Raw genomic sequence first — 12,086 nt, forward strand, 5'->3', positions numbered from 1 at the left:
TTATTAAAAAGTTTTAAAAGAAACATGCAAAGTATTACGCATTAATTTAATTTATTAATTTCGAGGCATATTTTTATTTAGTAAAGTTAAAAATGTATAAACCATTCCTTATGTTTAATACGATTAATAAAAAATTAAAAAGTACATATTTCCCATGCCTTTTATTTACATTCTCCTCTCCTTTCCCACTCTCTTAATTATCCTAATCCCTTATAACTGTGTAAAATATCCGAATCTAATTATTATTTTAATTAATTAATTCTTCAATCATTTCTCTATACATTTTATTATCTAATTAATTATAAACGATTATTGGAAGTGATACTTGTTTGAATATTGCGCTAAAAAGTGACAAAGTATAGTATCGCCATCTATCGGAATGTTAGAGGAAGTATCCGTCAGATCCCCTCTTGCCCCCCACGATTTGGTGCAAACGTATAGTATCGCCATCTAAGAACGGGTTTCGAACTAAAAATTTCGTGCCAGGATCACAGAATGTTAGTGGAGGTATCCGAAGTACAGATACCCCCACTCCTCCTCCTTCTGATATACACTACCTTGATTATTCATTAATAACTCATTTCCTAGGCTTAGAATATGAACTCTTAGAATCGAAGAATCTAGTATAGACCCTTGGCAAGATTCAAGGATAGTGTTTAGAACCATACCGCCCATAATTAACAAGTTATTAACAAATATCTGAAGTCGGAACATTCACGGCTGTATCACTGCCTGCTTTAATCGATGAATTATCAATTTTTCTACAATAATACCAATATTGTGGCTATTAGGGAACCAAGTAGACATCCCTGGCAACATTTAAGGACCGATTTTGCTACGCTCTATGGTCTAATTAATTAGTTATTAGCGATAGATCCCTAAGTTGTCAGATTAAAAGGTTGAAAACAGTGTTCCGACTTCCGATATCGGTTAATAACTACTTAATAAGACATGATATCGTTAAAAGAGGTATCCTTGAATCTTGTCAAGGGTCCATACTATATTCTTAAACTCTGAAAGTTCATAATCTAATCCCAGGAAAGGCGTAATTAGTAAATTAAGGAGCAGTAGTTCATTAAAACCGGTGAATTATTGATTGTTGGATGGTGGCGCCAACTAGTGGCGAAACCAATGTACTATGTGCTTCTCGACTTGTAATAAATTGTTGCTCTTTAATTTATTAATTACGCCTTTCCTGGGAATAAATCATGACCTTTTAGAGTTTAAGAATATAGTATGAACCCTTGGCAAGATTCAAGGATACCTATTGGAGCCATGTCATGCGTTATTAAATAGTTATTAACCGATATTGGAAGTCGGAACACTGTTTTCAACCTTTTAACGCGACAACTTAGGGATCTATCGCTAATAACTAATTAATTAGACCATGGAGCGTAGCAAAATCGGTCCTTAAATGTTGCCAGGGATGTCTACTTGCTTCCCTAATAGCCAAAATATGGGTATGATCATTAAAAAGTTGATAATTCATCGATTAAAGCAGGCAGTGATACAGCCGTGAATGTTCCGACTTCAGATATTTGTTAATAACTTGTTAATTACGGGCGGTATGGTTCTAAACACTATCCTTGAATTTTGCCAAGGGTCTATACTAGATTCTTTAATTCTAAAAGTTCATATTCTAAGCCTAGGAAATGAGTTATTAATGAATAATCAAGGTAGTGTATATCAAGAGTAGGAGGAGTGGGGGTAGCTGTACTTCGGATACCTCCACTAACATTCTGTGATCCTGGCACGAAATTTTTAGTTCGAAACCCGTTCTTAGATGGCGATACTATACGTTTGCACCAAATCGTGGGGGGCGAGAGGGGATTTGCACTCCGGATAGTACGAATCCTGTTCTTAGATGGCGATACTATACGTCGTCACCAAATCGTGGGGGGCGAGAGGGGATCTGACTCGGATACCTCTTCTAACATTCCGATAGATGGCGATACTATATTTTGTCACTTTTTGGCGCAATATTCAAACAAGTATCGCTTCCAATAATCGTTTATAATTAATTAGATAATAAAATGTATAGAGAAATGATTGAAGAATTAATTAATTAAAATAATAATTAGATTCGAATAATATTTTACATAGTTATAAGGGATCAGAAAAATTAAGGAAGTGGGAAAGGAGAGGAAAATGTAAATAAAAGGCATGGGAAGTATGTACTTCTATTTTAATTTTTTATTAATCGTATTAAACATAAGGAATGGTTTACACTTCCCCAATAAATAAATTAAATTGTTGATTAACATACTTTTAACAATTCTATCGTACACATGTTATCAATAAATATCCATGACCTAGGATAGAGAGTGTATTATTCAGCAATGATTCATTTCTTTCAAGCTAGAAATAAAAGTACTTGTGTTATAAATATCTATTTGTTTCATATTAAAATATACCCGCTTATTTTAATAGTTGCATGGTTTAACACATCCTCTCATCAGAATTTTACTTTTCCAGAATATTATACAGTTTTGATCTGGCGGTGAACGTGTTAATACGATCGAGGAAATGAAACGTAGAAACTTAAGTTCAAGTAACCTGCTATTTATATTTTAAATTAAGTTCTATCAGCACTAGTAGAGAGCGCTATAAAATCATTCGCGTCGGAAACCATAGAATAGAGTTATTAAGACGAGAATTTTGCTATTCCGTGACGCAACCGGCAACCATCCTATCTTTCTGTCTGCCTCGTGGTCTCTTCAACGTGAAACTAAAGTTTTGTGACTGCCGGCTAGGTGTTTGTAAAACAATTATTCCAAGAGATAAAATGAATAATATTGTAAGGAACACGTTGCGTACGTCGACGATTAGAAATCTTTTCTCGTCAACTTCAAGCGCGAGAATCGCAAATAATCAATTAAGAGCATTGTGGAATGCCTGCTCTCGTCAAACTGAAGCTACACCGCTCGTTTCGGCAAAAGCATTCAGACACCAAACTGATTTTTGTAATTGCGGCTGCTGCAGAGGCGTCCACACAAAGGGTACATTTGTTATTCTATATTTTTTTCTATATTACCTTGTCTGCATACATACCTGAAAAAATAACATAAATCTATCATAATGTGCAATATATAATAAAATGTGCTCTCGCGCATCGTTGCTCTATGAATTAAAATAGTTGCGTTTTTTTTTTACATCTATGTTCTGTTATTTATAATACTTTTATAATAATTTTTTTTTAATCAGCTGAGAAGGAGCTTGTAGAGTTTCTAGCGGAAGAAATAATAGCAGAAAAGAAGGCGCAAAAATTAAAAACTATTCCTACAGAATTAGAAGGATTTAAAGTATCTTTGAACGGTGCGGATGTTACTTTAACGAAGAAGCAGGATGACGAGACGTAAGGAAATTGTTAATAAAAAATTAGATCAAAGTATATCTTTTAATTTTTATGGTAATGCTTCGCAGAATTAAAATTTCGTTCAACATAAACCACACGGTTGATTCCGAATCCGAACCAGAACTGGACATAACCAACAATAATCCAGATATAGGCGAAATGAAAAGTAAACCAAACTTCACGGTAGATATAATGAGAAATAAGCAGACTCTTGGATTTACCTGTTCATTTAACAATGAACCTGGAGCATCTGGTGCTAGCGAGGAATATAGTAAGTACAATTGAATAAACATTTTCCATTATTTTTCATGTAAATATTCTATTTCAGACGATATCTTTGGCATCGACGAGATCACTTTATACGAGGGTGAACACAATGACAAAGTGTACGCGGTTGCTGGTGAAATTATCGATGGGGTAAGTAAAATGTAACTTTTGCTTTATCCAAAGTGTTGAGTACAAGATGGTGCATCTAATAACCATGTTGAATATTTATCTTTGGAAAAGTAACATATTCTCCTCTATAATGATTTTATCACTGATGGATAGATCAAAGTAAGAGGATATAACAACCGTGTCTTTCCTACAAACTCTTCTATTATTCCTAATGCTATTTACTTGGTACGTTAACAGTAAGTTTACATCTGTTATTTCAGTATCTGTATGATTTGCTGATGAACTACCTGGAGGAGAAAGGTGTCTCAAACGAATTTGCAGAGAAATTAGTGGAGCTCAGTACAAACTATGAACACACAGCATACGTTAGCCTACTGGAAAGTCTATCAAAATTCACTTCTGGAAAATAATTTTTTATTTGTCGTCATTCTCATTGTATTTATAATTGATTAGTAATAAAATATATTCGTTTAAGATAGTTTTATCTTTATATTAAGTTTATATGATAAACCAATGTACTTTCTCCTTTTTATTAAACGATGTTAACGCTATTGTGAATAAAGAAGTTCGTTAATTTCTTGCCCATTACTACATTATTAATGCAACTGGCATTTGTAATTAAAATACACGCGCCATAATACTATTTTATACTTTATTCTAAAATTAAAATGATCTATTTCTGTAGTAGATTAGTAATTCGATGCTCTAAGTGAAACTACGGCATCGATAGTGAATTTAATTATACGGGAAAATTAATATCGAACGATTCGATGATAAATACTTTTTGCGTGCAAAGTATCAAGGAATAATATACTTTAAAAAGCGATGGAGTTAGATGAAGCAATGGCGTAGGTAATCGGTACGGTGTAAAAGGAGTGTCGATTTGGCAAACTATTTCGACAATCAAGAAGAAATGTCGAACCGCGATCCGGACAATTTGATGGCCACGAACGACGATAATTTCGACTATTTGTTTAAGATCGTGCTCATCGGCGATTGCGGAACGGGTAAAACGTGCGTCGTTCAAAGGTTTCGATCTGGTACGTTTATCGAGAGACACGGAAGCACGATTGGCGTGGATTTTTCCATGAAAACCGTACTGATCGATGACAAGAAAGTCAAGGTGAGTTTGTTCGATCTATGATCGATCGTCTACCGAGACATTTTTAATTCTGCCGTGATTTAACCTAGTAATTACTTATACATACATATAATTTTGCACAATTTAAATATTTTTCGCAATTAAATTAATCGAAAATGCATGATTACCCTCTGTAAACAGCGTTAAATAAAGTATATGTTTTTCATTAAAATCAGGTTTCCATTACGTGCTAAGTGTATCACGGTCCATTTATTATGACTACATGCCGAGCGTAATTTTGACACATTTTGAAAAATAAATCGTTTCAATTGTTTCATTCGTCTATAATGGACAGTGTTATTCTAAAAAATTAACTTCAAAATTTCACAATTTTATATTATACGATAGAGTGATTCAAAAGTATTTCGTCTCCGTTTAGTTGCAAATATGGGACACGGCTGGCCAAGAGAGATTTCGTACGATAACTCAAAGTTACTATAGATCTGCCAATGGTGTTATCGTAGGTACGTGAAATTTTCTTATACTTTGTTTCACTTAATTATTCATTGCTACAATAACTCGAATGCATTTCAGTTTATGATATTACAAAGAGGTCAACATTCTTAAGTTTACAACATTGGGTCGAAGAAGTAAGAAGGTATACTTCATCGCATGTGTTGTTAGTCTTAGTTGGTAAGGTATTTTTATATATTGTATTAAATAATAATGCACTGGACTCTCGTGTAATGCAAATTCTTACAACATGAATCATATAATGCACCAATGATATTTTTAGGTAATAAATGTGATTTAGAAAGTCTACGAGAGGTTGAGACGGGAGAGGCAGAAGCTCTTTGTCAATACCTTCCTGAAGTGTTACAAGTAGTGGAAACATCAGCCAAAGAAAATACCAATATAGATTCTGTATTTTTCTACCTGGCATCTGAGCTCAAAGTGAGTATATAGTTTGCATATAAAAGAAAAGATATTAATCTGTTATAAGAAGAATGAAAATAAAGGATAAAATTTTTAAATAAAAATTTTTTCCTTGTTTTTAGAGACGACACGAAAATCGACAAATAAACGCTAATGAAGATGAAACTGTCAGACTTGGTGCAGGACGAAAATTATCCAACTGTTCTGGTTGTTCATACAAAATATTTTAAATAATGGCTCTTAAACAAACAATTAGTGTATCCTTCCAATTTCAAACTTGTACATAAAACAAAAAAAACAGAGTACAATATTTTTATAATAATACAAGTAATGTGATATTAAAATCTTTCAAATTTGTTATACCTAGTGTCTTAGAATAAGACATAAAGAATAAGTAATATGCTGTTTGATAATAACAAAAGAGTAACTATAGTAACGAGCCAGTATTTTATATAATTTCTTATTTAATTACAAAACAATTTACTCGTTAGATGTATATTGTACCAATCTGATAAATTATTGTTGCATCTACAATTTTACCACAATTCTACATTAAATTTTAGGCTAATACTCTTGTAAATATCAATTCATAGATTTTATATTTTAATTCTATGACAATTAAATATTTCAACTATTTACAAATGTATATTAAGTATTTATAATGTATATTAAATAATTATATCCGTATTTATTGATAATGAAATGAATCTCTGAACAAAGAAGTAATATATTAATATATTTTTTTAAGCAAATAATTTACTAATGTACTATTTTTTAATATTGTTATAATATTGAAATTATCAGAATAAAATCTTAATAAAGTTCTATTTTCAATTACGTTTTATATTTAGTATATATTTGTGGCATTGGATAGAAAATTACACACACGGCAAAATACCATTTCGAGAAAATCAATTTCAAAATTTTTATTAAGGCATTATTTGATAGAAGGTAATACAATAATAAAGATCGAATTTTTTTAAATCTTAAACGGGTCGTAATTCAATGATGGTACATGCCTTTTTTATAACGTTTTAAAAATATTTTCAATTCATATTCTATTATCCTCACCCAGATATTGCCATAAACTGTTTACTTCCTTTTCTTTATTAGCTTTCAAACCAAGCAATTCGACTGGGCGTAATTGAATATTATTTACACAGAGAACATAGGCGTATGTGCTCTTCGTTTGTTTTCGTAACTTACTCTGCACGGATTAATAAACATTTAATTTTGTTATACTTTGTATCGATTTATTATACAACCAAAATATACAAAATTAAAAATTCGTCTAGAACGAGCCTTTATCGATTTAAATTAAAAATTGATGTTTCAATGAATACTGATATAATATATTCGGTAATAGCAGGTATTCATTGACATTTGTATAAACATACAAATAATTAAATCATTTTGTACTTTTCGGTACATTCAAACTAATATTATGTACATAGATACATATATTAAATTCGTTTGTTCGTAGCATTTCCTAAAATGAAAAGTACTTGGATTCGTAAAACACGGAGCTAATGTTATTTCATTTTCCATTTAGGCGACATGGAAATACAAAAAATGCGTTTCTGTATAAACTATAGACAACGAGCAGGAAACCTTATTTTGAATGTTTCGATAAAATCTATTTAAAATGTTTAAACATATTTTTAATATTTCTACACAAATTATTTTCAACGATAATTTCTGACAAATTATCCATAAATGGTTCCTAGTCACAAATATCGTTCAGAGTTGGGCAAATTTTAATCGCGAATAACGAATGGAAATTTTAGATTCATTCGTAGTATCTTTTGTTTCATTTGTAAATTAGAATCTATTAACGGATTTTTTAAACCAACATCTATGACAAGCAAAGTCGTAAGCCTAATTTACGAATGAATATCAAATCTTTATTTGTTATTCGCGAATAAATTTTACCCGTCTCTGACATCGATATACGAACGATCACGAAAGACTGAGAACGATAAAAAACGTTATTAAGCCACTCACGAGCAAATTTAGCAGTAAGATAAGATAAGAAAAACTTATTTTTAAAAAACTACGATAAGTGGCTTATATCCCAGAAAAGTAAAAAGATAAAAAACTAAATTACTGTCATCCGAACGATCCACTCTGACAATATTACATAAGTTTTTTTATTTAATAGAAATCTAGACTTTTCTTCTTATTTGTTAAAAATTCAATAATTTAAGAATAATATTCTGGAGCTGTTACTACTCCCTTTAGTAAAAAATCAAATTCATGTATTACCGAAGTTTGACAATACCGTGATACTCCATGATTCTATAAATGAAAATGTATTACATGCTACAGTACTATTAAACATATTAACATTTGTTAGGGTTTCATGAAAAAATGAAGTACTGACTTTTTTATCATATTAGTTACACTTATAATTGCGTTAGAGTCTGTTTTGTGTATAACTTTGCAAGATTTATTCAGTATTTTAAGTAAACTAGTTTAGGATGACAGTAAATGAGTCTTTACCATATAAGATTTCAATATTATAAGCTACTGTTAATGATATGCGAGCAAGTGTCGCTTTCGATCATTGCAATACAGTATGTAAATGTACTTATGCATCTCTGACATGTACAAAACTTTTGTATAATTACTCTATTAAATTATCGGTTTCTATTCACGTATACGCGCGCACGCGCGCGTGCACGTGGATATCAATAGTATACTAGCTATCAGTAGAACATGAAAATGATTTTCATTTTAGGAATCTTCGTTATGTAAAGCATGTTTTCAATAAATATCAATATAATATAAATTTATTCATGTATTAATATTTGCATCATAATAAAGCATATTGATTTTAATATTTTCTTTCACTAAAAATATAAAATATACATAATACATACATTAGAAAATGTATGTAATAAACAAACATATACAACAGATATTTTTTGCAGGAATAACATTAATATTTACTATATTTTTTACATTGCATTTTTTATAAAATTGTATCTTCTTTGTATGTATTTTAAAAATAATTTGTTTCAATAGCACGAATTAGTACAAAGTTGTATCATTTCTTGCTACTAAAGAAAATATCAATTCAATAATAAATTTTTAAATTATATAAATAAACATAATTATGCACCTTTAATATTTGTATTTAACGATCGACGAGGCCCCTGTTCACTCCTTTATTACCATTTTAAGTAAATTAACTACCAGTATGCTAAATACTGCAAACTATCATCAGTTTCATACCCTTTTATAAGTTCTTCTGTATTTTTCATCCACCTTCTCGAGATAGTAGGTTCCAGGGAACATGTTGGCAATGCTACTTTGAGGACTAAATGGTACAGTATGACAATTTTGTTCCCGCCGCTCCAACACCTTTGTATAATCCACTGGAGAAACTTTCTGACGAGCATTCAGCTCTGGTTTTATATACGAAAGTGATGAGATGATTTTCATTAAACTAGACCCTTCTTCTGCTTCGTTTGTTATTGTTATTGAATACATAGTGGAACAAAGTCCAGAACCATACGAAAATACTCCTACTTTAGCACCTGCTAATTCTTTTATAGATCTATTGACAAGTAGGGATGCTAGTCCAGAATACACAGATGGGGTGTACATGTTTCCCACTTGATTTGCTAGAAATAAAGAAGGTTGTGTCTTCTGTGTGAAGTTTGTCTTGCTCAAATTCATAAATGCTTTCTCAATATCTTTGTCAGAGTAAGTATTTTCGGGTTTGATGTTGTGATATTTTACTAATTCTGGATATTTCTCTGACACTTTGTCCTTAGGTGTATTCAAGAAATCATTGAAGGCTAATCGGGCAAACGACTTTTGTACTAACTTACAATATGGACAATGAAACAAAAATGCATCGAAACTATCTATGGTCACACCTTTTTTGTACTTTTTTTTAACCTTCTCACAATAAGTTTGGTAACAGTTATCCAATGCACCAAGATAACATTGAATCGATAAATGCCCATCAACAATCGGATATTCAGACTTTAGATTTGGTTTGTAAAAATCGTACGCATGTTTCATGTATGACGATCTTATGCCTCGATCGATTACCAGAGGTGCATTTGGACCAATTATCATTGCTACTGCTCCAGCACCACCAGTTGGTCTAGCACTTCCAGGTGAATACACAGCATTGTCAGCAGCCACGACTAGAGCTAATCTGCCATCCCAAGCACTGCTTTCTATCCAAGCTACTGCATTTAAAAGTGCAGCTGTACCTCCGTAACAAGCATTAGTCGAATCCACTCCTTCCATGTCTGTGCAGCCATGTGGTTCAAACAGCTGCATAAGGACGGACTTTATGGATTTGCTTTTATCTAATATCGTTTCTGTTCCAACTTCTAATCTGCCAACGTCCTTTGGTTTTATGCCATACCTATCCATTAATCGGTGCACCACTGTTAAACACAACGAATTTATATCTTCGCGATCGTTACAGAAACCCATCTTGCTTTGACCTAAACCAATAGTGTACTTTCCAGCAGTTACACCATCGAATTGTTCAAGCTCTGTTTGGTCAACGTATTGAGCAGGAAAGTAGACTTCCAGTGCTCTAATACCAACGTCTTTTGGCCACATCTTCGTTCAATCTTCTCGTACCTTGCGATCCTTTCACAATATTTTTGTTCGGATTTATAGAAACGTTGTACAACGTACTATTCTTGTCTTCCTGCGTGATCGTCAAAATTTTATATTCATAACACGATACGTGAAAAGAGAACACTGAATATGATTCGAAGGTACACGTGATACCGGTTGGTCAAACAATGTTGTCCAACTATTCTTGCGTTTATATAATATATTTTTGACAATTGATATCGATAGTAATATCGAAGACATAAAAACGGTATCTTCTAAAGTTTCATTGCTTCACGATTCTGCTTTCGTCGAATTCGTGTCTTTAAGCGAAGAAAGTGTATGCTTCGAAGGCAGTCGCACTACAGTTAGAAGAAAACCCAACAATGAATTTGGGTTAGAAGTGAAACTCCACAGGTGAAAATTACGGTCACCGAATGACTTCCTATCGCGTGTTTTAAAGCTCGTCTGACCTTCCTTCCCGTTTGTGAACCTGTTAGTCTAAATCAGTCTTCTAAGTATCTAAACTTACGAACTAACGTTCCACACGCAAATGCTGCTTGTCGAGCTGCCGCCACTTATTCAACTAGTCGCCGTGTGACGTGGAGGGGGTAACAAATTCCTTCGATTATCTTCACGAATGTAATATTGGATTCGTCACATTGGTTTTAATAATTAATCTTTTATGTTGTAATTATTCACTAAAATTTATCCTCTTTTTTAAATTATTGCTCGTTGACCAACACTCGAAATATAGGAACACGGTGTTGAACGTTTGAAAACAATTTTAATCAATGGGTAAGGAACTTTGCATAACTTTTTCCACGTTATTCCGTTATAGTTTGAGAAATCTTAGGGGCAACATAATTAGATTCGCGTACAACGTAAGTCGGACTATTCGCATTTCAAGTGACATAACGGTACAAATGAAAATAAGCACCGTGGATTGAATTTTTGTGAAAGCCAAATGGAATTTATTGATGAACGATCTCGGGAAAAATTTCACTTTTCATGTAAATTTTTTATGCATACAGCGAGTCAAAAGATGTATTGGGAATACATAATTTACAGTTCGATGTAACAAAATCATAAAAGAAATTCGGAAATGTGTACTTTATAATCACACAAAAGCGAGTTACGATATATTTTTATATTATTTAGGCTCCTAACATTATTCGTACATTTTGTATACAGTCGGTACCAAAAATATTTGGACACTACGTGGTTCTCATATTTTTAGAATTCAAAGCTTATAATAAATTGTTTAAAAAAGTGTTAAGAATTGTTATTACTCGTTTTTCTCTAATCATAAACCATACATTTTCAAATCCTTTTTACGGTTTTGTTATACTGGACTGTAAATTATGTATTTCTGGATAAAAGAATTTCAAAGACTACTTTTTTGTCTCATTATTACATTCATTTATTTTGCATTCTCAACGAAATATCACATGACTTGCACTACTTTCATATTACTGATTACGAAAGAAACTAATAGAGTTAACGCGTTAACTTTTTGCAACGATCGAACGGTGTTAAACAAAATGTTTTTCAAATACGTTCGTATTATTTTTATGACAAACGAACGTTAATTTATGTTTTATTGTTGTTCTTCGTATTGTTGCGCGTCCAAGTTGTAACACAGGGTGTTCGATCATTCCTGGGAACAATTTTAATGAGAGATTCTAGAGGCTAAAATAATACGAAAATCAAGAATACCAATTTGTT

General features: G+C 32.1%; 3 protein-coding genes across 3 annotated transcripts; 2 read left to right on the forward strand and 1 right to left on the reverse strand.

Moving 5' to 3' along the window:
- The first annotated feature begins 2,326 nt into the window (after positions 1-2,326).
- Positions 2,327-4,303, forward strand: P32 (complement C1q binding protein P32). The gene is made up of 5 exons (XM_076781568.1): positions 2,327-2,999; positions 3,205-3,355; positions 3,424-3,626; positions 3,684-3,772; positions 4,012-4,303. Exons 1-5 carry the CDS (start codon positions 2,786-2,788, stop codon positions 4,159-4,161), a joined length of 807 nt encoding a protein of 268 aa, XP_076637683.1. The 5' UTR covers positions 2,327-2,785; the 3' UTR covers positions 4,162-4,303.
- Positions 4,304-4,477: 174 nt separating this feature from the next.
- On the forward strand, positions 4,478-6,711 carry Rab19 (RAS oncogene family member Rab19). The gene is made up of 5 exons (XM_076781570.1): positions 4,478-4,874; positions 5,272-5,356; positions 5,427-5,525; positions 5,629-5,786; positions 5,891-6,711. Exons 1-5 carry the CDS (start codon positions 4,665-4,667, stop codon positions 5,996-5,998), a joined length of 660 nt encoding a protein of 219 aa, XP_076637685.1. The 5' UTR covers positions 4,478-4,664; the 3' UTR covers positions 5,999-6,711.
- Positions 6,712-6,994: 283 nt separating this feature from the next.
- On the reverse strand, positions 6,995-10,919 carry Hmgs (hydroxymethylglutaryl-CoA synthase). The gene has a single exon (XM_076781545.1). The coding sequence runs from the start codon at positions 10,359-10,361 to the stop codon at positions 9,000-9,002; it is 1,362 nt and encodes a 453-aa protein (XP_076637660.1). The 5' UTR covers positions 10,362-10,919; the 3' UTR covers positions 6,995-8,999.
- Between the last annotated feature and the right edge of the window lie 1,167 nt (positions 10,920-12,086).

Source organism: Colletes latitarsis, chromosome 14 (genome assembly GCF_051014445.1).
Source record: "Colletes latitarsis isolate SP2378_abdomen chromosome 14, iyColLati1, whole genome shotgun sequence".
NCBI lineage: Eukaryota > Metazoa > Arthropoda > Insecta > Hymenoptera > Colletidae > Colletes > Colletes latitarsis.

Coding starts and splice junctions, on each gene's coding strand:
- P32 (XM_076781568.1), top strand. CDS start 2,786: ATGAATAATATTGTAAGGAACACGTTGCGTACGTCGACGATTAGAAAT. Junction 3,000..3,204: donor CAGAGGCGTCCACACAAAGG/GTACATTTGTTA, acceptor TTTTTTAATCAG/CTGAGAAGGAGCTTGTAGAG. Junction 3,627..3,683: donor TGGTGCTAGCGAGGAATATA/GTAAGTACAATT, acceptor ATTCTATTTCAG/ACGATATCTTTGGCATCGAC.
- Rab19 (XM_076781570.1), top strand. CDS start 4,665: ATGTCGAACCGCGATCCGGACAATTTGATGGCCACGAACGACGATAAT. Junction 4,875..5,271: donor TCGATGACAAGAAAGTCAAG/GTGAGTTTGTTC, acceptor GTCTCCGTTTAG/TTGCAAATATGGGACACGGC. Junction 5,526..5,628: donor TGTGTTGTTAGTCTTAGTTG/GTAAGGTATTTT, acceptor TGATATTTTTAG/GTAATAAATGTGATTTAGAA.
- Hmgs (XM_076781545.1), bottom strand. CDS start 10,361: ATGTGGCCAAAAGACGTTGGTATTAGAGCACTGGAAGTCTACTTTCCT.